Source organism: Chelonoidis abingdonii, chromosome 1, assembly GCF_003597395.2.
Source record: "Chelonoidis abingdonii isolate Lonesome George chromosome 1, CheloAbing_2.0, whole genome shotgun sequence".
Lineage (NCBI taxonomy): Eukaryota > Metazoa > Chordata > Testudines > Testudinidae > Chelonoidis > Chelonoidis abingdonii.
In genome coordinates this window covers 312259682-312285316 of record NC_133769.1, presented here as the reverse complement: position 1 = coordinate 312285316, position 25635 = coordinate 312259682, and the positions used below count along the sequence as shown (strand labels likewise).

The 25635-nt window shown below is 43.8% G+C and overlaps 1 protein-coding gene across 1 annotated transcript in view; it reads left to right on the top strand.

Moving 5' to 3' along the window:
* The window catches only part of ERICH6B (glutamate rich 6B), a 51461-nt gene that overhangs the window by 5681 nt on the left and 20145 nt on the right, over nucleotides 1–25635 (top strand). Inside the window, exons 2-7 of the mRNA XM_032790379.1 lie at nucleotides 1240–1297; nucleotides 5636–5745; nucleotides 7871–7951; nucleotides 13606–13704; nucleotides 16870–16926; nucleotides 23731–23798. Of these exons, the coding sequence (XP_032646270.1) occupies nucleotides 1240–1297; nucleotides 5636–5745; nucleotides 7871–7951; nucleotides 13606–13704; nucleotides 16870–16926; nucleotides 23731–23798 (473 nt within the window). The remainder of the gene's footprint in view (nucleotides 1–1239; nucleotides 1298–5635; nucleotides 5746–7870; nucleotides 7952–13605; nucleotides 13705–16869; nucleotides 16927–23730; nucleotides 23799–25635) is intronic.

Genomic DNA, 25635 nt, shown 5'->3' with positions numbered 1-25635 from the left:
TCCAACTGGCTTGAGTATAAGTACCAGTGTAGCTGTGGTAACATGGGTAGCAGAAGCAGAGGCCTGGCTTAGACATGCCATGTACCCACCCAGTTTCAGGTGGTTTGTACTCGGCACAGCTCAGTCGTGGCTCGACTGCTGCTACCCATGCTACTGTAGCTACTCTGCTCTTTATACTCTCACTAGCTCTCTCTGAGCAGCAACAGGGGACACTCAATCTTAGCCTCTCTGTGCTCCTCACAATATCACCTGTAACGCCGTTGACAATCAACTGGCTGTTAGCTAAGGCTGTAGAGCAGACTCATTTTCTCTCTCTCTAAGTGGTCTTGGTGCCAGTAGATGGGACAGAACAACACACCTAGGAGATGTGTGGGTCACGCACACTCTCAGTCTCAGCACCACTAACAATTGTTTTCAGCTGGAAAGAATTGTGCAATTCTAGAAGTTTCAGATTAGTGACACACACACACACGTACATCCCTGAGAGCACACTACCTGTGCAGAAGCACAAGCATGATTAGGTGGAATGACAAATTCACAAGAGTCCACTATTTTGATAAGCGGGCAAAATGTACGGTTCCTGCCAAACTCTAGCCAATTTAACTCCCCATATACAAAATTTTACATGGCACTTTGGGAGGTTTGGACAAAAGTTTTCAAAACATATTGGTTTATACTGTATGCAAGGAATTCATTTGGCATGCTGGCAGCGGTAGTTTAAAAGGCACATTGCTGTAGGTTGGTGTTTGTGTGTGTGTATGTATTATTGCAATTTACATAACATTGCTAACTGTGTATACATGGCATATTGCTAGGTTTGTAGGGTAATTTACACGGCACACTGTCACGGCTTTATCTCTTTAAAAAGTGCTTGGAGTCTTCAGAACAGCATACAGTACAGCCTGCAGAGAATGACATAATAAGGGCAGTTATAATCATAACTGAATAGGAAGGCAAAGTAAATTTGCTTGTAAAAACTTATCATTTTCTGAAAATTCTGTCCTCAGACTCCAAGGGCTTTTTTTATAACTAATTTTAAATGCTTTCTTCCCCCTTCTTCCCCATACAATTTATTGTATCATTAAAATACAAAAAGCTTCCAATTAAGGCAGCAACTCTGGCAAAGTGTTGTCTGAAATACAAAATAGCAGAACAGCAAGAAAATTCGTACTGAAAAGCCCCATAGTTCCAGAGGGCAAAACATATTTAAAGAAAACTTTTCTTTCCCCTTCCCTTTAGAATTTCAGGCAGTTTCTCTATCAACTCCGCATGCTGGTTCTAAGTCAGAGGAGTCAAAGTAAGGAGAGTATTTGGTAACATTTTTCAGTACAATTCAGTGAGGTTACGGTATATTTGTACAATACCAAGGCTAGTACTGTGAATATCTAACAACTGGAGATGTACAGTATGTCTTCGTCATCTACAATCTGGCAGGATCTGCTGTATCTGTGCTATTAATAGTCTGGAAGTTACTTCTAAGTAATTGTCTCATAGTCCGCAACGCTTGCTATATTAAAAAGAACATTGTCAGCCAGTCCAGACATCAATATGATTGTTTGTTTCTTAAATGAAAATGCATTCTGCACAGCAGCTCTTGATGTTGTATGTGTATTTATATGATTTTATTTGACCAAATGTTTGTATAGTTTGGGTGAAACAATGGGCCAGATCCTCTGCTGATGTAAATAAGTGCAGCTCCATTGTTCACTTTATTGACTTCAGTGGAGCTATGCTCATTTACATGATCTGAGGATCTGATCCATTTTTTATGCCCACTTCTATAAATGTTAGACCTATTTAATCTCAGAGAGAGGGAGAAATAACAGAGCTGTTGCAAAAGAAGGTACAATTTTGGCCCAGAATGAATTGGACCAAATTAATCTCTGGTGTACTTGCCTTGTCACAAAGGGTGAATGTGCCCCACTGATGTTATTCCTTTAACTATTAATATTTGAGCAATATTTTCCCATAGTAAAAAGATGGGCCCGTACGCCTAAGGGTCTGTGCGTAACACTAGTCAAAATAGCTACAATAGTCTGTTTATAGAAAGAGCATTTATTGTATTGCTACATGTAGACACATAGAAATGTCTCCTTCTGGGTTATCAACATAGATTGTAATTTACAACTTGGAAGAACTGAGGCATCATTCATTTCAAAATTCTGAAAAATTGGGAAAACAGTACACTGTGATGGGTTGTGCCCCCCCACATACACTTCTGGGGAGCCATCTGATGTATTGAGGTACCACTGAGCCCACCTGTTCCACCAGCCTGGGCTCCCTCACCTTGTCCTGCTAAGCCAGGCCCTCAAGCCTCTTCTAACGCACACACACAGGTAGAGGGACACCCAGCTGCAGAAAGACACAGACACTGAGGTCAATATTGCATAGGAAGGCTCTCAGCTAAAGAATTGCTCAGCACTCAAGTGCACTCCCCCCTCTGGAGAGTAAACCCAAAATTGTATTGTCCTACGCTGCACAGAGAACTGTACAGTGTAAGCTAATTGAAATTCGCCCTCTCCTTCACTGTGGAGAGAGATATGCACAGATTTCCCCTCATGCCCTAGTTTTGAATCACACAAACTGGGTTTAAAACAAAAGCAAGTTTATTAAGTACAAGAGGTAGATCTTAAGTGATCATAAGGGATAGCCAACAGACCAAAGCAGATTACCTTAGTAAATAAACAAAAACCGCAAACTGAGCTTAACGCACTAGATAGGTAGGATATAAATTAACAAATTCTCACAAGTTGCTTTGGCTTTCCCAGGCTTTCATACACAGGCTAATGGTCCTTCTAGGTTGGGACCATCATTTTCCACAGTTCAATCCTTGCCCCTCAGGTGTTTCCAGGTGTGTTGTTGCACAGAGAGTAAGGACCCCCTATGATGTCATTTTCCCTCTTTTATATCTTCTTCCCACTTGCTGGAAAGCTCTTTTGCTGTGCCCTGGGTCAAACAGTCTTCTTTCTGTAGTGCTATCTCTGAGAGGTTTCTACTGTACACTGTTCCTGGGGTAATCCTTGTGCTTGTGTGCAGTTCCTCAATAGGTCATTAACATTGTTTGGCCTTTTTACTGTTGTACTTGAAAGGCTGTTCGTGGGTGTTTTCAATCTCACAACATGTTTCAGGAGTTCATACATAGCCAAACTTCATAACTTCACCTATGACAATAATACATATAATCCAACAAGATATTAATGTCTAGCAGATCAAGACATAAGAACATAAGAATGGCCATACTGGATCAGACCAAAGGTCCATCCAGCCCAGTATCCTGTCTTCCAACAGTGGCCAATGCCAGGTATCCCAGAGGGAGTGAACCTAACAGGCAATGATCAAGTGATCTCTCTCCTGCCATCTGTCTCCACCCTCTGACAAACAAAGGCTAGGGACACCTTCCTTACCTATCCTGGCTAATAGCCATTAATGAACTTAACCTCCATGAATTTATCTAGTTCTCTTTTAAACGCTGTTATAGTCCCAGCCTTCACAACCTCCTCAGGCAAGGAGTTCCACAGGTTGACTATGCACTGTGTGAAGAAGAACTTCCTTTTATTTGTTTTAAACCTGCTGCCCATTAATTTCATTTGATGGCCCCTAGTTCTTATATTATGGGAATAAGTAAATAACAAGTAAGTAAATAAAAGACTTTTAGAATGATACCTCACAAGACATACTTTGTGCAAAACATATCCTAATTACATGACAGTGGTGAATAGTGGGGCACCAGAGTGTCACATACCCATCTTGGGGTAAATTCTTCACTGTGATATGAGGAGAGATTAACTACACAACTCTGAAGAGGACTAATGGGAGATCACAAGAATAAGCAAATGGTCTCTGCAAATGAAAGAAAAATCTTATTGGCAACCTAGAAAGTAGAAAAGCGGGGTGGGGGGGCTTTATTCCTTCCCTGGAGGTGGGTAATTCTGGCTCCAAGGTGAGGTAGGATCTAAGCCAGTGGTTAGGGCACTAGCCTGGGACTTAGAAGATTTGGGTGCAATTTCCTGCTCTGCAGCAGACTTTGTGTGACCCTGGGCACGTTATTTCATTTCTCTGTGCTTCTGTGTCTCCTCTATAAGCTGAGAATGCTAGCATTACCCTACCTCACAGGGTGTTGTGAGGGCAAAAATGGTAAAGGATTGTGAGGCACTCGGACACTACAGTAATGGGGCCATATAAGTAACTTAGATTAATCATTCCTGTGGGGTTTTCATCAGTTAATATGTAAATTTCAGTGTGTACAGTGCCCAGAATCTTTTAAAATTCTTAACCATAAGACACCTAATATGAAGGCAGTGATGTGTAACAGCCTCGCTGAATCACTAATGCTATGGGGAAAAAATCCACTGGCTTTCTGGGGGTACCATTCAATCAGTCCCTGGTGGCACTTTGTCAGCCTCATTTCTCCTGTGCAGGAGGATACTCATAAAGGCCTTGAACAGCTTTAAATGACCATTTAGCAGGCAAACTAAATTAACTGTCTATCTCACAGAGATGTCAGGTAGAGATGGCTGGACAGGAACCATGTCAGCTCGTCAACACTAGTTCAAAATGATTTCGCCGCTTGCCAGTCAATTTTAGGTGAAAAGAAAGTGCAGAATATGACAGGCCAATCCCTCAAACCACATTGGTTGCTAATCATACTGAGGTCCAAGAGACCCACCTCCTTCTCCTCACCAATACATTCGGCCTCTGTGTCAGACTGTGGCGCACACACAATGCAGACTGAATGCTACACTGAGAAGTGGAGCTGAGCTGCATAGTCAGAAGATGAAATAAGCAGAGTATCAATCACTCCAAACTAAGGTTAGGCTTGATGAGCACGTGCCAGTCATGCTTAGGTTAGAAATCCCTGGGGAACAGCGGTAATGAAAGTGACAAGGCTGGAGGCTTGCTCTTATACACTGGATCCCCACTAATATTTTTGGGTGCCTGAGGCTGATAGTTGCCCCCATGTTTTCATTCATTTTAGAGTGTGGCTTTCTTCTGAAAAATTCTGTGTGAAGACAGCTGCCTCTTATGCAACAGATCTGTTCCCTTTGTGAGTCCAAAGTGACTGGTGATTGTGGGTGCCAACCATGAGACACCTTAAAGGAGTCTGGCTTTCAGAAAGTGCAGCCCCCCCCCCACACACACACACATTGAAAATCAGAGCCCTTTAAGGTATCTCAAGTTGGAGGCACCCAAAATCCAGGGTGGCTTGCACAGGTAACAGCCACTCCAAACTTTGCCTTGGCCTCCCAGTAGCCACCCCTCCCCATGCAAAGGCCAAACATTATGCAGAAGTAAGGGTGTCATGGTATGGTATTGCCATCCTTACATTGCTGCTAATGGCAGCAGTGCTGCCTTCAGAACTGGGCAGCTGGAGAGCGGCAGCTGCTGGCTGGGAGCCCAGCTGTGAGAGCAGCAGCACCAGCAGCAGCAGCGCAGAACTGCAGAAGGCAAGGTGTCATGTGCCCACAAGATGTATAGCCCTAGCCACGGGGAAGAGGCTGGCACCGCCCCTGCTGTAATCACTTGTCATTTCTGAAAAATTTGGCTTGTGCATTACTTCAGTGAACATTTCTGATGCTTTTTCCACTCTGGTCACTCGTAGTAACGTAAACGCCAGTCTGCTGTGGCCTCTTTTCAGAAAGTCTGCTGAGGGATCTTCCGCCACTCACAGAAGATGTGAGGTTGAGGATTTGGGGACCCAGACAGAATGGAGTTATTCAGACAAATCCCTGGCCTCCGTTGAGAATGGTGAGCTCATCAAACAGCAACACCATATTTAACATCCAAAACACTCTGCTTTCCAAAGAGTGCACTTTGGAAAAACGAAACAGTTGGTTTGCTTTCAAAAATGGCTTTGTGGCATCAGGTAAAAAAAATGCACAATTTTATTCAGCATGAACTTCGATGCATTTGAATCATTTTGACAGGAGGATAAATGTCTCTCATTCCTGATTTGCTAATGTGTGTTGCCCTCCTGTTATTCAGTGCAGTGCATCTACACTTGAACAGCTGGTTTTCTGCAGCCAGGTTTGTTTTGCTTTGTATTTTACTAGGGTTTTATGCAAAGATTGGCTTGGGTAGCAGTGCTCAGATCCACCTCTAGCTTGGCATTAGACATAGGCTAGAGTTCAGATTTGAGGCTAAATCAGAGCCAGGGTTACACTTGAGAACTGCTTTTGAGCAGCAGCAGCAATGCCTTGAGTCGTAATGACTCCCTGCATATAAAGTCAAATCCCCATAGGTTCGGAGAGCCTATCTGCAACGGGTCAAGGCCCCAGCATTGAGTAGTGCTCCCCGAGAGACCTCACAGGAGTCAGAAGGGAGGCTTGCAACAGAAGAAAGGCCTTAGTGGGAGTTGATCCTCCGGGTGTGTGTGTGCTTAGCCAAACTGCTGTCAGTTTCACTGCCTCTGTTGGCTGATGGCTCCCTCATGTGGCCAGCCTGCAGGGGTGTCTGGAAACCCAGACAAAACCAATGAGGACACTTGGGATATGTCTACACTGCAATTAAAAACCTGCAGCTGGCTCGGGCCAGCTGACTCAGGCTCATGGCCTTGGGCTAAGGGGATGTTTAATTGAAGTGTGGATGTTCCGGGGTGGGCTGGAGCCTGAACTCTGGGACCCTCCTGCTCACAGAGACCTAGCGTCTAGGCTGCAGCCTGAGCCTGAACATCTACACTGCAATTAAACAGCCCCAGGAGCCCGAGTCTGCTGGCCTGGGCCAGCCACGAGTGTCTAATTCCAGTGTAGACATACCCTACAGCAGACCTCGCACCTAGAAACAGTCTAGTTATGGGGAACTCCTTTCTGCTCACATTCCCATTCTATCCCCATGACCATTACAGGTCTCTTCAGGCTAATGGGCCCCTTCTCCCTCACTGACAGCTCCTGCTTCATAATGGAGTTGTTGGATGGGAAAGTTCACTTCATGTGTGAGTGCCTTAAAATTTCTACCATAATCAGGGCCGGCTCCAGGGTTTTGCTGCCCCAAACAGAGGGAAAAAAAACAAAACAGCCAAGATTGCGATCGACCGCAATTCGGCGGCAGGTCCTTCTATCTGAGAGGGACCCGCAGCCGAATTGCCATGGGAGAGCTGGACGTGCTGCCCCCTTCCAAGGGCCATCCCAAGCACCAGCTTGCTGCGCTGGTGCCTGGAGCCAGCACTGACCATAATGGACTCTCAGTCAGCTGGTTCAAAAATGGCCCCACTGTTGTCCTGCAGAAGGAGCTGGTTTCTCTTGGATGCCTAGGAACAAGATAAGTCTCTGTGATGGTGTAAAATCACCTTCAAGGGCTTGCTTGTCCTCTTACATTAGTGTAACTCCAGTAGTTTCAGTGGAGTTACTCTGGGACACTGGTGAGAGAGTATAATCAGGCCCTATGTATCTGCCTTTGAGCAGAATGGGCCCCCTCAAAGGAGGACATTCCCTCTTCTGTTGCAGAGCCTGGGGAAAAAAATCAGACTGCATTGGGCCCCAGTTGAGCGAGGTTGTCTGTCATGCCACTGGAAGAGGATGGTGTAGTATTTTCATGGCTTTATGACAGAAAATGCACTACCGCCAACCTATCACAGCCCACCTCTGAATCTATTAAATGCTTAGCAAGCAAAACAAAGGACATTAACTTATTAATGGTAGATTTTGCCAAAAGATGTGCAGGTTGTGTTTTGAAAATGTACAGGATCCCAGAACTGGGATTCATAGAATTATTATGCTCATTTCTCATAGTTTATTAATAATTTAAAACCAATCTTGGTGTTATTGATCTATCATTGAATCTGAGATTTATTTCATATCTCTAGTCACAGAAGCAGTACATTTAATTTCCCTCCTACTTCCTAAGCTTACTTCATAACTAAAACATGATCTTTAAGCTATATCAGTAATCAGAGAGGAGAAGAGGAGCAGAGAAGATGCGGATGGCAAGGACAGTCCTGAGTCCATACCAAGTCAAGGTGAGGAGTGCTACAGGTCAGATTCAGATACGCTTTCTTATGTTATTTCTTACTCCACAAATAGCCACAGTAAAGCCAATGTGATCACAGAGAGAGTAAAATGCTACTGAACTGTAAGTATCAGAATTAGGCTCTAAGGATCAGACCCTCAAAGGCATTTAAGCACCTAACTCCCACTGATTTTCTTGGGATTTCGGTGTCTAAAGTACTCCTGGGAGCATTCTGTTCCAAACAATTAAAAATTCTGTACACAATATTTTAAAATTCTGCAAATTTTATTTGTCAGAATAACACTACATAATCACACCAGTTTCAATTATTTTGGGAATTTATTTCAAAATACCTGTCAGCAAGTATGTCTGTAACAATACAGACACACACAAAAAATTCCCCCAGGAGTAGTGTGTTAAAGAAACCCCTATGACAACCCAGTTCCTGTTTCTCTGTGCTCTTCCCACCTCCCCAGAGCCCAGATGGGGGGTCAGACACACAAAACTCTCCCCACAGAGCCCTGCCACGCTCCCCCAAGCCAATACACCCAAACCCCCTTCTTCCCCTAGAGCCCAGCCCAGTGATTTAAGTGAGGCTCAGGAAATCCAAAGGAACAGGTTCCTACAGCAATTTTAACATGATCAGATTGCATATCCAGTGTATTTACTGTATACATTTAACAACATAAGCAGCAATGTAGTAAGGCCTACCTTCAATAATAAACAGGGATAGACACTACCACTTAAGAACAGTCATACTGGGTCAGACCCAGTATCCTGTCTTCTGACAGTGGCCAATGCCAGGTGCCCCAGAGGGAATAAACAGAACAGGTAATCATCAAGTGAATCATGTCTCCCATACCCAGCTTCTGGCAAACAGAGGTTAGGGACACTTCAGAGCGTGGTTTTGCATCCCTGCCCATCCTGGCTAATAGCCATTGATGGACATATCCTCCATGAACTTATCTAATTCTTTTTTTAACACTAATATAGTCTTGGCCTTCACAACATCCTCTGGCAAAGAGTTCCACAGGTGACTGTGTGTTGTGTGAAGAACCTTTTGTTTTAAACCTGCTGCCTAATAATTTCATTTGGTGACCCCTAGTTCTTGTGTTATGAGAAGGAATAAATAACACTCTTATTTACTTTCTTCACACCAGTCATGATTTTATAGACCTCTATCATATCCCCCCTTAGTCGTCTCTTTTCTAAGCTGAAAAGTTCCAGTCTTATTCAGCTCTCCTCATATGGAGGCTGTTCCATACCCCTAATTATTTTTGTTGCCCTTTTCTGTACTTTTTCCAATTCCAATATATCTTTCTTGATGAGGCAAAATGTGAGTATTCAAGATGTGGGCGTACCATGGATTTATATAGAGGCAATATGATATTTCCTGTCTCATTACCTATCCCTTTCCTAATGATTCCCAACATTCTGTAAGCCTTTCTGACTGCCACTGCACATTGAGTGGATGTTTTCAAAGAACTATCAACAATTACTGCAAGATCTCTTTCTTGAGTGGTAACAATTTAGACCCCATCATTTTATATGTATCCTTGTAGCTGAGATTATGTTTTCCAATGTGCATTACTTTGCATTTATCAACATCGAATTTCATCTGCCGTTTCATTGCCCACACACCCAGTTTTGGGACAGTTCATCACATTTGTCACCTAAAAAGAATGGCTTAGGTTTGGGACTCTCCCTCACCTGCTCAGCCCTAAAGACCAGTACAAAGAATGCATTTAGTTTCTCTACAATAGCTTTATCTTCCTTGAGTGCTCCTTTAGCATCTCGGTCATCCAGTGGCCCCACTGGTTGTTTAGCTGGCTTCCTGCTTCTGATGTACTTTAACAAAAAATTCTGTTACTTTTTGAGTCTTTGGCTAGCAGTTCTTCAAATTCTTTTTTGGCCTGCCTAATTATATTTTTATACATAACTTGCCCAAGTTTATGCTCCTTTCTATTTTCCTCACTAGGATTTAACTTCCACTTTTTTAAGGATGCTTTTTTACCTCTCACTGCTTCTTTTACTTTGTTGTTTGGCCATGGTGGCACTTTTTAAGTGCTTTAATTATTTTTTTTAATTTGGGGTATACATTTAAATTGAACCTCTATTATGGTGTCTTTAACAAGTTTCCATGCAGCTTGCAGGGATTTCACTTTTTGACGCTGTACCTTTTAATTTCTGGTTAACTAGCTTCCTCATTTTTGTGTAGTCCCCCTTTCTGACATTAAATGCTACTGTGGTGAGCTGCTTTGGTGCTTTCCTGTGCATAGGGATGTTACAGTCACTATTACCAAGTGGTTCAGCTAACACTTAATTCTTTGTACAGTGCCTAGCACAATGGGATCCTCGTCCAGAACTGAGGCCCTACTTGCTATGGCAATGCACATAATGTATGATGAGGCCAAGGTAACACAGAAATGTCAGCTTTTGGGGATGGATTCACCAGCAGGATCCAGCTGCTTTGCATTACCCTAACGCTACAAACTCAGTGTAACCAGCCAATGAAGCTGGGTTTATTATGCTTTGCCTTTCTAGCGTGATGTAAAACACTGGAGCATACCAGTGATTTTGGACAGCATGGAAAACATTCTGTGAGGTAAGAATAAAAAAACCTGTGAGCTTAGAACTAAAATGTCCGGAAATATAAACTGGTGATTCTTAATAAAATAAACTCTTTAATCATTCTTTGTTCCAGATTACATTTTTTCAGCACTGATATTTCTTAATCTCTTAGGGCATCAGAACTTTTAATCAATAACACATCAGGAGGTAAAGCATGTGACAGGGTGTTGGATGGGCTAGGGGCTGGGGAGGTCCAGGACTAAAAGCCAGAGGACTCCTAAATTATAAACCCAGCTCACCTGTGCTCTTGCTATGGGACACTGATTCATAGATTATTTTTTTTAAGGCCAGAAGGGACCACTATGATCATCTAGTGTGACCTCCTGCAAAACACAGGCCACTAAGTGATTCCTGCATCAAGTCCATAACATCTGGCTGAGCTGAAACCTAAGAAGGTCAGGTAATGACCAAATTTACCCAAGAGGGAAAATGACAGTAAATTCCCAGACACTGCAGCTTTCCCGGGTAAATAAATTATACAACAGAGAGTCCCTGGTTCATAGATCGTAGGCAGATGTTCAAAAATAGGTACCCGTGAAACAGGTGTGCCTGCAAAATGGGTGACCACATGCACAAGAACCAGATGCCATATACAAATGTATATCTGTATATAATGAGCTCAGCTTAGATGCCTATCTTTGAACATTTGGCCCATAATATTGTGTGTCCCGGAGCCCCTCAGAGTTAAGTGCCAGATTGAAAAACGAGAACCTGTGTAGAGGAAGGAATGTCCTTATTAGCTGATCAACAGACCATAACGAATTCCTATAACTCTTCATAGAGGGCAGTTCAGTCTTATTCCTACAGCAGGTCTTTGACCAGCATATGACCAGTATATCTGAGCAGCTCTCACTCTTTAATGTATTTGTCCTCGCAGCACCCTTGGGAGGTAGGGAAGGACTTTTGAAGATGAGGAACTGAAGCACACAGAGACTAAATGACTTGCCCATGTTCACACAGGAAGTCTGTGGCAGAGGAGGAAGTTGACCCTAGGTGTCCTGAATCACCCTAACCCCTAGACCATCCTTCCTCTGTAAGTTATGGACAACTGTGACTATGAAGGGATTAGAACCAACCACTTCATGATTTCTGCCCTTTAATTCTTATAAACCTCTTGCTTTCACAAGCAAGTAGGACCCAAACTGCTTCTCCTGCTGACTCTTTCACCTCCAAGGCATGACGCCAGTTTTGATAAGTAACAAAGCAGAAGGACAGGGATTTTTTTAGTACTTTTGTGCCATCTCTATTGGCCTCTGTTTGGAATCATGTCTTTCCAGCTCTGTGGAATGCTGGACAAAAAGAGTGTGGTCAGACTAACAGCCAAAATCACTGCCATGGGGCATTCCAGGGCCTATCGTCTAGCAAGATAGTATCAGTGTGACACCTCTTGGGTGTACCAAGTTGTGACCCAGGGTCCTTGTCTGTCCCTACCATGGCTCAGCTCGCCAACCCCACCAGCCATGGGCAATGCAAGCACACCCCTCCATGTCTATGCATGCCCTGCTCTCTGCAAGTTAGCGATAGACACACCCCCAACTCCCAAGTACTCTGAGCGTCTCCCTGGAGTGCCCAGCCCCTGGTCCACTGGACAGACATTTACAGTATTCACAGATTTACTGCTTCCAAATAAGCAGTACACTCCAGCTTATCAGCTCCACCTCAGATCACCACTCTGTTTATCCCACATCCCATAGGCACGTGTATGGTAAAAACCAGGGTGATCTTAATTAACAAGGCATAGCAATTCAAGGGCAGCAAGGAGAAGTACTGGAAATAAAGGGTCACGTATCAGATAAAATCATCACACACAATCTAAAACCTAGACTTAATTAACTAGATGCTCTCACGTCTTATAGATCGAGGCTCACCCAAAGTTCTTCTAGCGTTTTACAGCCAGGCTAGGCTGTGATCTTCCATTCGTGAGTCAAGATCCAGGGTGTCTATTAGCAGCCCCAGATATATCAGAACAATCCATTGTCCTTTTTCATAAGCAGGACAGCCCCCCTGCTGGTTGTTTTTTTCCTGTACACTCTTTACTTGTAGATTTCCCAATCTCTTAATCAGCATCTAGCTCAATATGCAAATAGGCCTACATTGTTATGAGCACAATACACAATGGCCAGACAGGGAGAGAAGCGTCGGTTACCCACTGCCTCAAAAGGGACTGTCTGAGAGATGTCACTGCCTGGTTACCTGCCTTAAGAACATAACTTTAAGTATAGAGATAGAACTCCCTAAATATTACCTGTACCTACATTTTGCAATGATTATGGCAACCAATCATTTGTGGCAACCATTTATGAGCAACTGGCTCTCAGTAGAGACCGTACATGCCAAACTTTGGTGAATTTATATGCATCTGTCCAACCCAGGGGACCCCTGTAAAACTCTATGCATCGTCTCTGTCCTCTAACAGTTGGCACCAATAGGTGCCTGGGTCACAATCCGATTTTATACTAACAAAGTTATGTTATCCATTTTTATGCTTAGGGACATAAATGATCCCCAGCTGGGATTGGGAAGTAATTTCCACCCATGGTATCTAATGGTTCATGGTTACCCAGGCAGTGGTGCTGGGGGGTGCAGAAAGCCAGCTAATGAAACTGTAAATGATGTGTGTTCAAAAGCAATGTAAAAAACCGTGAATCCCACTCACACCACACAGGTGCAGCACATCTCCAGGATTCTCAAGAATCGCGAAATAAAGCCAACTCCATTCTGAGCACCAGCAAACTTTTCACAGTGAAACCTGGGGATGCTGCCTGCATCCTCTGCCATGCCCCTAGTTCCCGAGCCTATGTTACCCAGGTACAAAGTTGGGGATTTTCACCTTCCCCTGAAGCACCCAATTAAAGCATTTCTAGGGCTGGGAAACCAAACTAGATGGATCATCATCCTATTCCAATATAATGTTTCTATATGGGACAAGAGTTCTGGCCACACACCACATGGCTCTGGTTAAGGATTAGCCTCATCTAGTTCAGTACAGCCAGTGCACCAACTCATAACATGAACTCTGCTTTTATGTTTCAGGCGTTGTGGTACTCTTTACTGACATAGGTGAAGAAATTGAGACACAAGAGTCTGAAGAAGGCAGCGAAGAAACTAATCAAACAAAATCCGAAGATAAAGGTAGGGTGCGTTTGTGGGGACTCCATCACGGGCAATTTTTAAATCGAGATTGGATCTTTTTCTAAAAGAGAGAATCTAGTTCAAAAGAAACTATGTTGGGGAAGTTCTTTGGACTGGCCTGGGAATCTATGAATAATCCTGGTAACTGTAAATTAAAGTGGGGTTTTTAAGGCTGTTGAGTGCCCAACGCCCGTTGCACTAGTCTCCTTTGGAAATCCCAGCTTTGTTGCTATAGAGGAGAGATGGCTAACACTCCGTAGTAATGGGGGATAAATCACCCTGCCCAGGAATATTGTCCAGGGAAGCAACCAAAATGAGGGGGGGTTGGCACCTTGGCAGGAGGGCTCTGGCTAATGGGTGGGGATTTGAATGAGGTAGGTGTTACTTTGGGCTTGCCCATTTGATGATGTAACATTTTGCCCTTTTCCTTCTAACCACACAGTCATCTTTCAGCTTCCCTCATCTCCCATCTGTACCTGTCCCACTAGCTTCCATACTCCCAGGCCTTTCCCACAATACAGCCACATGGGATGCTCCATGGAATTAAAAGGATAACAGGAAATACTTTTAACTAGAAAGTGTAAGGAACCTATGGAACTCACTGCTGCAGGAGGCTATTGAGGCAACTAAGGTAGCAAGAGTCAAAATGTATTAGACCTTCCAGGAAGACCTGTCTCTGTGAGAAGCATCAAGAGGCGCTGCATCCCTGCACAGCATGGACCACCTCTCCAGTCTGTTTGAGAGGGTCAGTCCACAGACAGCTGCTGTCCATTCACAGTCTCAGACTGTGGCTTCCATCTGGGCACTGGATCATGCCACCTCCCCTGATCCTGTCTGAATGTTTGAAGGAGGCAGCCTACCATTCCCTGCCCCAATCTCACCATGAAACACTTAGCAACATGTGGCCTCCCTCCCCAACTTCACCAGTGGGTCCCTGTCATAAACAGATAGCTAAGGGTTAATGTTTCTTTTACCTGTAAAGGGTTAACAAAGGGAACCAAACAGCTGACCAGAGGACCAATCAGAAAACCAGATTTTTCAAAGTCAGGGAGGGAAGTTTTGGACTCTGGGTCTTTTGTCTGTCTCTCAGCTATGAGAAGCTTCTTTCTTCTTACTAATCTTCTGTGTCCCAATTGTAAGTTAACAAGGTAGAAAAACAATATAAGGCTTTTATTTTAGTTTGGGGTATTGTTACATGGGTGTAACTTGCTGGAATGTTTCAAATTGGAATATCTTTTTGAATAGATGTTTATTCATTTTCTTATAAAGACAATATTCCCTGTATTTGTCATCTTGATGCAGAGAATAATTTGATATCTTTGTTCTTTCTTTTTTATATAAGCTTTCTTTTTAAAAACCTGTTTGAGTTTTCTCTGGTTAAGGAGAAAAGGAAAGACAGGAGGAGGGGCAACACTACGCTCTGTGTTTAACTCTCCTAGTGTCCAGGGCGGGAAGAAGCTACGGGGAAGAGATAGAATCATCTCTGTTTCTTGTATTTGGGTTTGTCTCTTTGTGGAATAAAGGAGACATGCTTTTGGTATTGTGATGTAAGAGATTGTATCAATACTCTCAGGTTGCCCAGAGAGAAAGTTTGGGTGGGAGAGGGAGGAGGAAGGGAAGTGGTTTTTTCCCTTTGTTGTAGGCTCAGGTTTCTGAGTCTTAGGGTCCCTCCAGGGTAGGTTTTGGGGAGACGAGGGCAAAACCCTGGAAATTTTGGATGGTGGCAGCGAGATCAGATCTAAGCTGGTAAATTGAGCTTAGAGAGGTTCATGCTAGGCACCCAGATTTTTGGACGCTAAAGTCCAGATTTGGGAAAGAGGCTATGATAGTCCCACATTCCCATCCTTTGGGAGCGTGCGGGAATCCTATTGGAGGGGTAGAAATCTGCAGTCGCCATGAAAGGCAAGAAAAAGCTTGGACTAGGGGGAGGAGAAAACTGAAAAGGAGTATGTGGGGGAGTCAGAAAGTAGACAATAAATCTGAGAGAAGGGGGGATGAAAGAAAAGCAGTGGGAAGGAAAGACTGTGGGGAAGGAGGAGGAGGCATAGGGCATGAGGGGAAGAGGAAAAGGAGAATGAAAAGAGAGTAAGGGAGAGTGGGGATAGGTCAGAAGATGGGAAAGACTTAAAAGGGGGGCAAATTAATTAGAGGTAAAATTGAAGAGAAAACAAACATGCAGCTAGCAAAGCAAACACAGGAAAGCAAAGAACAAGGCAGATGGGCATAGCAAGTTAATTTTTCTCATTGTTTCATAGAAAGTTTGGCACTAAAATGCTACATAAAGCCAAATAGGAATATATTTTTATATCTATAGATCAGGATGACATCTGTCCCTAGCAGAGCAAGACAGGAGGAAGGCATGGGGTATCAGTCTGCTTCCCTGTGTGGGTTTTCTTGCTTTTGTTCTGTACTGTGCTGATGCTGGTTTCTATATGTAGCTCTGTGGTTGTCAGGTAGGAAACACATGCGTGAATCTAGGCCCTGGGGTTTTGATGTGCAGCCTTTCTTGGTACTTTAACAGAATGTACTTTGACAGTAGCAAAGTAGGACAGAATTCCAGACAAACCCATCCCTGCGTAGCCTCTCTTCCACCACCACCCTCCTCCAGATCCAGACACTTTAATAACTGAAATATGTTAGAGTCTTCAAAAATGGAAGGCATTGGACTCCAACATTTTATGGAGGAAGCTCTGTACAAACCTTGCCTTTTTCCTCTCTCTCATCACAGAGTCCCCACTTGTGCTTGGTTGGAATTTATGTATATAGGATTAACATCTGCAATTGCACTAGCTAGGCTGCAAATTACACAGTCTATCAATCTTTATGCGTCAGGGCATACGATGATTACCATCTGGGGGGGTGTCAAAAATTAGTTTCTCCCATGCTATCAAAAGGTATTGTATGATTGACCAGGTGCATAAAGGAGAAGGAATGGTTTGCCTTCACCAGGAGTATCAGTTATATGTCGCTATCCGAGGCAAAGTACCTGACTGACTGAACCAATAGCCAGTTCCACTGTGACATTTCCTATGTCTCAGTTCAGTCTCTACAAGTTTAACACTTAAACTACTCCTGAATCTGGCCATATGACATGTAGGTAAGGCGACTACCATTGCCCAAGCAGGTTAGCCACTAAAACACGCCATTCTTGTTCTTTATCTGTAGTTGTGAGAGCTGAAAGTGATGCAGCAGGAGGAGAAGACAGGAAGTCAGATGATGAAGGTATGCCAGGATATGTGGCCATTTAGACTGTCATGAGACAACTGTCCTCTCTACACAGTTAAGAGACCAAATCAGGCATAACAACTTGGAGTTCTTCATTACTGCTTTTCTGTAGAGATGTTCCAACCCTGACTAGTTACAGAGGCCAAATAACTGCTTTTTAATATGGCTGAAAGCCACAGGAAAAGTAAGGGCCACATCCTGTAAACAGCTGAGTGCCTCTTGCAAGGAACTGAGACTCCTCAACTCCTTTTAAGGTCAAGAAGAGTTGGGGGCCCCAGCGCTTTGCAGGAGGCACTGAGCACTTTGCAAGATCAGGCGCTCAGTGGGAGGGGGCTCATCGTGGCAGGGCTGGACGATACACGGGGAGTTGGGTAATCTGGGGGCTAAGGATGCTTTTCATTGTGAAGGAGACTGAAAGTGTTGACAGCTAGGAGGGGGTGGTTTGAGGACAGGTCAGCAGTGGGCAGTGCAAATATATTCCAGCGGTACTTCTGATTAAGGAAGGCTCTTGATCCCACAGGAGATGAAAACAGCAGCCAGGCTGGGCCCGGCAGCGATTTTCCGATCTGCTGAGACCTCTGGTGGATCTAGTATCTAGATCCACAAAGGCCCAGGTGCAGACCAGAAGCTGGGATGGAAAAGGGGGACTTTGATGGGCAGGAAATGGAATGAGTCTCTGGGTCCAAACAAGAGGTCACAGGCTGATGTCCAGCATGAGGGTTGGGGGTGGGGGTGATACTAAAAGACACCTGGCTAGTGGGTACTCACTCATAGTTTTTGGCTCTTCCAAATGCTTGTGAATGAGGTCTGAGGTTCAGACAAGTTCTTTTTTTCTATGACCAAGTTTGCCTGGCCTCCATTTTCAGAACATCTTGGCAGCAGATGATTATCTCAGTAGAATGGAAGCAAAAAGCAAGAACTGACAGAACTCCAGAATAAGAAACATAATTAGCAGCAGAACTTTTAATTTGCCATTCTGAACCATTTCTAAATGAGTTAGTGGCTTATTTATCGGACCTGGTTTGACATTTAGACAGTTCCTTTTAATGTTAATGGGCTTGATTACTGGTATGAATCCTACTGCTCTGCAGAAACTGCTGCTCAGTATTCAGAGCTGCCAAATTCTTCTCACTCAATAACACCTTCCTTTCTTCACAGTAGATATGTATTATTCAGTGTACCCATATTACAATAAGGTACTCACCGGTGTGAGGTGTTTGCTGAGATAATTAAAGCAGCAACCACCAGTTTGCTAGAAATCTAAATTGTGGAAAACACTAGGTAGCAATTGCACTGCCTCTTGTCGTAGAGTTTTCTGGCCCTGGACTTCCCCAGTTTCTTTAAATGGCGCCACACACTTCTCCTGGCCCTTCCCCACTCCAGCTCACCCCTCTGCAACCTTAAGTTCAGCTGAGAGACTGAACCAAAGATCATTAAAATCAGTAGACCCACCCCCCACCCCTATTGCATTCAGTGGGCTTGGAATCAGATCTTTGCAGGGTTTCACTGCGCTTTCGTTCCTTACGCCTGTTACTATCTTTTATACCATTAGCTCCCTGGGGCAAGGATTATCATTATCATGAGTTTATACAATCCCTATCACAAAGGGGCCTGACCTCATTGTGACTCTAAGGTGCTATCAGAGCAAATGTGTTGAATAATTAATAATAAAATTCCCCCAGATGGTTAACACTGGCAGGGCTGGTTCGACAAAGACTCTGATGTTGCACTGGTGACAGCCCATAGGCAGCTAACTGGGACCTTGCATTTTAAGGCAAAAATTAGTGTGTGACTTTTCCCTCCCTCGCTTGCCCCAAACTGCTCTGCTTGCCAGGTGGAAGAGAAGGGGAGAGGGGGAGACAACAAGGCTCGTGTCCAGTACTGGTGTTGAGAGGTTAGGGGACTTGTGGGTGGAAGCTTCTTTCTAGCCCAAAGGAGATGGAAACCTTGTGCTGTGTCTCAGTAAAAGCCAAGGAACCAGGGCAGGGCATGGGACTCTTGTTAGCATCACAGCACAATCAGTCAGCAGAGAGAAGCTGTTACTCCATACCTAGAGCCCTACCAAATTCATGGCCATGACAAATGCATCACAGACCATAAAAATCTGGTCTCCCCCCGTGAAATCTGGTATTTTGTGTGCTTTTAACTATACTACACTTGATTGCCATCTATGACGAGATAACTGGCTCTGTGGATATGGGGAAAAGTGGTGGACATGATATATCTTGACTTTAGCAAAGCTTTTCATATGGTCTCCCACAGTATTCTTGCCAGCAAGTTAAAGAAGTATGGATTGGATGAATGGACTATAAGGTGGATAGAAAGCTGGCTAGATTGTCGGGCTCAACGGGTAGTGATCAATGTCTCGATGTCTAGTTGGCAGCTGGTATCAAGCGAAGTGCCCCAGGAGTCTGTCCTGTGGCTGGTTTTGTTCAACATCTTCATCAATGAGCTGGATGAGGGGATGGATTGCACCCTCAGCAAGTTCGCAGATGACATTAAACTGGGGGGAGAGATAGATACACTGGAGGGTAGGGATAGGGTCCACAGTGACCTAGACAAATTGGAGGATTGGGCTAAAAGAAATCTAATGAGGTTCAATAAGGACAAGTGCAGAGTCCATATTGGGTTGCATTAGTAGGAGTATTGCCAGCAGATCGAGGGAAGTGATTATTCCCCTCTATTCGGCACTGGTGAGGCCATATATGGAGTATTGCATCCAGTTTTGGGCCATCCACTACAGAAAGAATGTGGACAAACTGGAGAGAGTTCAGTGAAGGGCAACAAAAATGATTAGAGGGCTGGGACACATGATTTATGAGGAGAGGCTGAGGAAACTGGGCTTATTTAGTCTGCAGAAGAGACTAGTGAGGAGGGATTTGATAGCAGCCTTCAACTACCTGAAGTGGGGGTCCAAAGAAGATGGAGCTTGGCTGTTCTCGGTTGTGGCAGATGACAGAACAAGGAGCAATGGTCTCAAATTGCAGTGGGGGAGGTATAAGTTGGATATTAGGAAAAACTTTTTCACTAGGAGGGTGGTGAAGCACTGGAATGGGTTACCTAGGAGGTGGTGGAATCTCCATCCTTAGAGGTTTTTTAAGGCCCAGCTTGACAAAGTCCTGGCTAGGATGATTTAGCTGTGGTTGGTCCTGCTTTGAGCAGGGGGTTGACTATAACCTCCTGTGATCTCTTCCAACTCTAATCCAACTCTTCTATGATTCTATACAGATTTTAGGGGGAAGACCAACCTTTCTCAAATTGAGGGTCCTGAGCCAAAAGTGAGTTGCAGAGGGGTAACAAAGTTATTATAAGAGGGTCAGAGTATTGCCACCCTTACCTCTGTGCTGCCTTCAGAGCTGGGCAACTGGAGAGCAGCGATTGTTGGCCAGGCACTCAGCTCTGAAGGCAGCGCCCTGCCAGCAGCAACTCAGAAGTAAGGGTAGCAGTACCGCAACCCCCCCTACAATAACCTTACAACCCCCCACCACAACTCCTTTTTGAGTCAGGACCCCTAAAATTACAACACCATGAAATTTACAACTTTTAAACTCCTATGGCCATGAAATTGACCAAAATGGGCCATGAATTTGGTGGGGCCCTATCCATACCACATGGTGCTGGAGTATGAGGAGTAACCAGACCACTGGTATGTCAATTTGGCTCTTGTGGGGTGGGAAGGAACCCCCCCGCAAGATTCATCATTATTATGGATTATTAATTTGACAGCGATGCTTAGGAGCCTTTGTCATGGACCAGGACCCCGTTGTGCTAGGCTCTGTACAAACACAGAATGAAAAAACTGGTCCCTGCCCTAAAGAGCCAATAATCAAGGTTTGTAGGGGGGGTTGTTTGACTTTTGTGGGGGGGTTATATTGCTTTAATCTTTGTCATCCCTTTCCTTCTTCTATTTCACACCATGTCTGAGTTGTACAGAAGGACAACACATTGGGACAGCAGGCTGGCGGTGGCACCTGACGAAAGGGAGGGGGAAGATTTGTAACTAACAAGGCATGTACCTAGCAGCACAAGTCATCATCCCAGACATGTTGTTTGAACTTTGTGTATTGGTTTTCTCTGTCTTGTCTATTTGCATAGTAAGGTCTTCAGGAGAGAACCCTGTCTTCCTCTGTGATTATATAGCGCCTAGCACACAGGAGACCTGATCTTGATTGGAGCCTGTGGGCTCTTCCATAATAGAAATATTTACTAATAATAGGTGCAGGGAGGGAAGATTCATTCTGTTTTTCACAAGTCACTACTTGTTTTTTCTCTGTATATGCATTATGCCCTGCAGAGATCCCTTCATTGTGGGATCAGTCAGGCTTAAAGAGCGCCTAATTCTCCTCCTGCATCCGTGTAAATGAGCAGTAACTCCAGTGAAGTCAGTTCAGAAGGGCACTAGTGCAAATAAGAATAGGATTGGGTCTCACATTCTTTAAATTATTACATTTTTTTAGATTTAAAATGATAGATTTTAGGAGATAAACATTGTGTCTGTGTTATAAACCTTGGTGCAAAATGCCAACTGAGGAAGTTCATGGGACCCAGAGAGCCTTATAAACTAGGACAGTCTGGTAAGCATTCTGAATGACAAGGACTTGACAAGCCATGCTGCTTTAACAAGCTTTCCTGGTGGCTAACCGACCCCAATGAGATTATCATGATCTGTGGAACATAGATACATGGGCCCAGTAATTTCCCCAGGGGTGTGATTATCTTGTAATAGCCGGATCCCTAATGCTCATTTCTTATACCATGAAGAAAATGAGGTCTGGAGTAGGAATGCTAGTTTTGTACCGTTCAGATTGGCTACGCGGCCGAGACATATGGTTTTACACCAATTCTACAAAAAACACCCAGGTAAATAGGTACAAGTTCCTCCAGTGAAGAAGTTGAGCCTTTATCCCAAAAGAGGTCCTTGCACGTTGGATGGTTAGAGCCTGTGCATGCATGTTTGTTTTAATTCACTAGGGGAAAAGCTGCTGTGCGTAATACAGGTTCAAATAACCTAGTGAAGCCAATTTTATTTATGTTCTTTCCGCCTCCTATGCCATTATTCATGTAACCATGAATAATAAGCTGATCAGGAGCTGGTTCTATCTGAACACTACTTTGCAATGATGATAAACAGGATGATATAAGCAAAGTTGAGGGCATACAACTTGATTTCCATAAAATGTGCTCTTTCAGAAATATGGGCACTGCCAGGGCATGCATCCACTCACAAAGGATATACATATAAAATGTCTGCATATAGTGTAACGTATGCTCCTGGATTACACCAGTAGGTGTGTTTCAGAGTTATTTTACCTCTAACATAGGTATTTAGGGAGGCCACTGTTTCTGAGAGGGGGATTTGGCTTTTATGGATTTCCTCTGGTCCCCTAGATTTGGTTGGATACTGTCTTTTTAATGCATCACTTGCTGAAGCTACAGGGAGCATGCAGAACATACAGGAGTTTGACACTTTATTCAAAGTCTGCTCAGGGGCTCCCATTAATTACCACAGTATAGAAACACCACACTGTTGCCCTCCTCATCTTCTATACAAAGATGTGGCCCCAACAGACTGCAGGACCCAGTAAGAAGTAGTGTACTGGGAGTAAGTGATCTGTTCTTTAGTGGCTGGCCTAGAGTGAAGCTAGGTGACATGCTGCCTATAGCAGCTCCCAGAGTTTTCCTTTGGTAGAGGCCTTTTGGGAGGAGTTAAAGGAAAACAAGTTCTAGTCCCAGCTTCCTCTATTTGTGGGTGGGATGTATTTATATCATCCTGTCTGCTGTCTCTACCTATGGATTCACTGCATTGGAACTCTCCATCTGGATCTGAGAAACCACATTTCCTTAATCTGGGATGTTGTATTAAAGATGATGGTGGTGATAGGCAGTAGTGTAAGGTTTCATGGGCCACACTTGAACTACTCTGCCTTAATGTGGGACATTATCTGTCTTGAAATTAGCTGAGAATGCATATAAAGTATCTACCCTCTCTCCAGTTTCTAAAAACCTGGCAGAGAGGCATTAGTGAGTGACATTTGGATGTTATAGCAGCTATTTAATAATCTGGGTAAAGTTGCTTCTAAATTATTTTTGTTCTTGACACAGATTTTATAATTCTTATTTTTCTGTGCATCATCGTGCTCTTAAAATTATAATATAGAGAGGTTTATAACCTGCCATAATGAGACATTTGTATTATACTATAATAACTCGTTTTCATCAATTCTTGCAGTCTAATATGCAGTTTATTCCTATGAAACACTTTTATAATCCCTCTTCTATACTATACACCAAAAGTCCATATCAATTATTACACCCTCTTTGCAACGTTTCCTTTTATGTTACTCACCAAGGTCAAAATGTCAGCACCTGGGTTCCTAAAATTAGGCTTCTAAATCCCATGTCACAAATGATTTTGTTAAAGTGGGGGAGGGATGATTTTGCAAAGGGACGGTGTTCTCCACTTTTTGAAAATCAGGCCCAGTTAACATGTCTGGAGTTGGACACCATAGCTGAAAACCAAAGCACTTACTTTTAAGTGGCTACATATGGATTTAAATGGGCTGAAGCACAGAGCACCCTCAGACTATAGAAATCAACAGAGCTCCTCAGCACCATCAAAATTTAGGCCGCTTATGTTGAGCTGCTTAAGAATAGATGTGGGATCCTAACCGTAGGCAGTCAGGTTTGAAATTTTTGATTCCAGCACCTCTGTGGGTGAATTGACAATTGATGCAAATGTCAAAACATTTCTACACAGTCAGTGAAGGCTAATTCACATCTTTGTTTTGTTCATACAAAAAGCCCAGGGGCTCGATTCAGAAGAGGCGATTCGTGATGACCTGAAAATAACTACCCTGTTTCTACATGAGGTGAGGCCCATGGAGAAATTAAAATGAATACACCAGTCATTCATAAAGAGAAAGCTGCATGGCTCAGGGAAGTGGTACTGGACAATGGAGCCTTTCGCCTGTAGATCACCATTCCACACCCAACATGTGCTGGTAAAGACTCACAGCCAACTGGTGTAAACTAGTGTAAATTGGCAAGTTTTCACTTGGTGGAGCTCTTCCAATTTATATCAGCTGAGGATGGGGCTGTGGTCTGTGTGAAGTGGGTGGGTAGATCTCAGTCCAGTCTGTGCTGGACACATGTTCATGTCAAAAAAACTTCTCTCACTTGGGCAACTTTTTCATCAGTCTCAGCTCAGAGGGGAGCTGACAACTGAATGAGCCTTAAAACTGAATGATCCCCACTCACGCAGAGGTTCTGTCCCTTCTGGTTAAGGTCGAGGCATGCTTATTTTTGCTTTCTTTTGTGGGTAGGCTTTGGGGGTAGGTTGCTGTGTTGTTTGTGGATAAATGGTGTCCTGTGAGGCATCACTTTACCACCTCTGACAAGTACTAAATTCTCTCAGAGCAAAGAGGGACAAAGGAAGGCAGCTCCTCGATGAAAACTGGAGGGAAGCTCGTGGAAAGTTCCTTGCGCCTGACACATAGAAACAGAGGGCCAAATTCATCACTGGTATAACTCTATTGATCTCCATGGAGTTACACCAAAAGCAGGTCTATTCTAAGGACTCTTCAGTAGCAGAGAGGATTTTAGGCAGGGCTTGTTTTCCCTAACCCCACTAATACCATGTGGTTATATTTCCAGTCAGGTAGCGTAAGATTTGTCAGGTCTGTGGTGAGATGTCTTTCAGAAAAGACATCTAGCTTCTGGAAAAGTGCTCTCTTGGGAAGTTTTGACACTTCTGAAACTGAGAGTACTGTCCAGGGGAAAGGAAGTTAGCTTTGCTTTCCTGCCAATAGAGCAAAAATTGCTGAAGAGGCAAATGCTATTCCTTTTAAGAGAGATTTACATTTGACCATCAAAACAACAGGAGCAGTTTGACAAGAAAAGGAAAGAGTATATGTTACTGACTCAGACAGCAGATGGCTCTTGAGCCATGGTGACCTGATGCAAAACATGTGGGTGTGTCATGTGTCAAATTGTCTTCCTTATCCTCCTGCTGGTTTTGCAGCGTCTCAGAGTGAAGCCACGTTTAAAAGGAGATGGATGTCAGACCCTCTGGTATTTCAGCCTTTCAGACAATCTTATTTTCCTCCTTTGCAGTGTCATGTGCTTAGCCATCACCCAGTTAAAAATAAAGACAAGAAAGAGGGCTAGTTGGTTATCTCTCTGATCTGGTCTACACTACACATTTAAACCGAATTTAGCAGCGTTAAACCGATTTAACACAACGAGGCCTTTTATATCAATATAAAGGGCTCTTTAAATCGGTTTCTGTACTCCTCCCCGACGAGAGGAGTAGCGCTGAAATTGGTATTGCTATGTTGAATTAGAGTTAGTGTGGCCGCAAATTGACCACAGTGCACCATTGTGACCGTTCTGGAAAGCAATCTGAACTTGGATGCACTGGCCAGGTAGACAGGAAAAGCCCCGCAAACATTTGAATTTCATTTCCTGTTTGCCCAGCGTGGAGCTCTGATCAGCACGGGTGGTGATGCAGTCCCAAATCCAAAAAGAGCTCCAGCATGGACCATACGGGAAACACTGGATCTGATCGCTGTATGGGGAGACAAGCTGTTCTATCAGAGCCCCGTTACAGGAGACGAAATGCCAAAGCATTTGAAAAAAATCTTCAGGCTATGAACAGAGTCCACAGCACAGTGCTGTGTGACAAGCGTAATGAAAGCCAAAGATCAA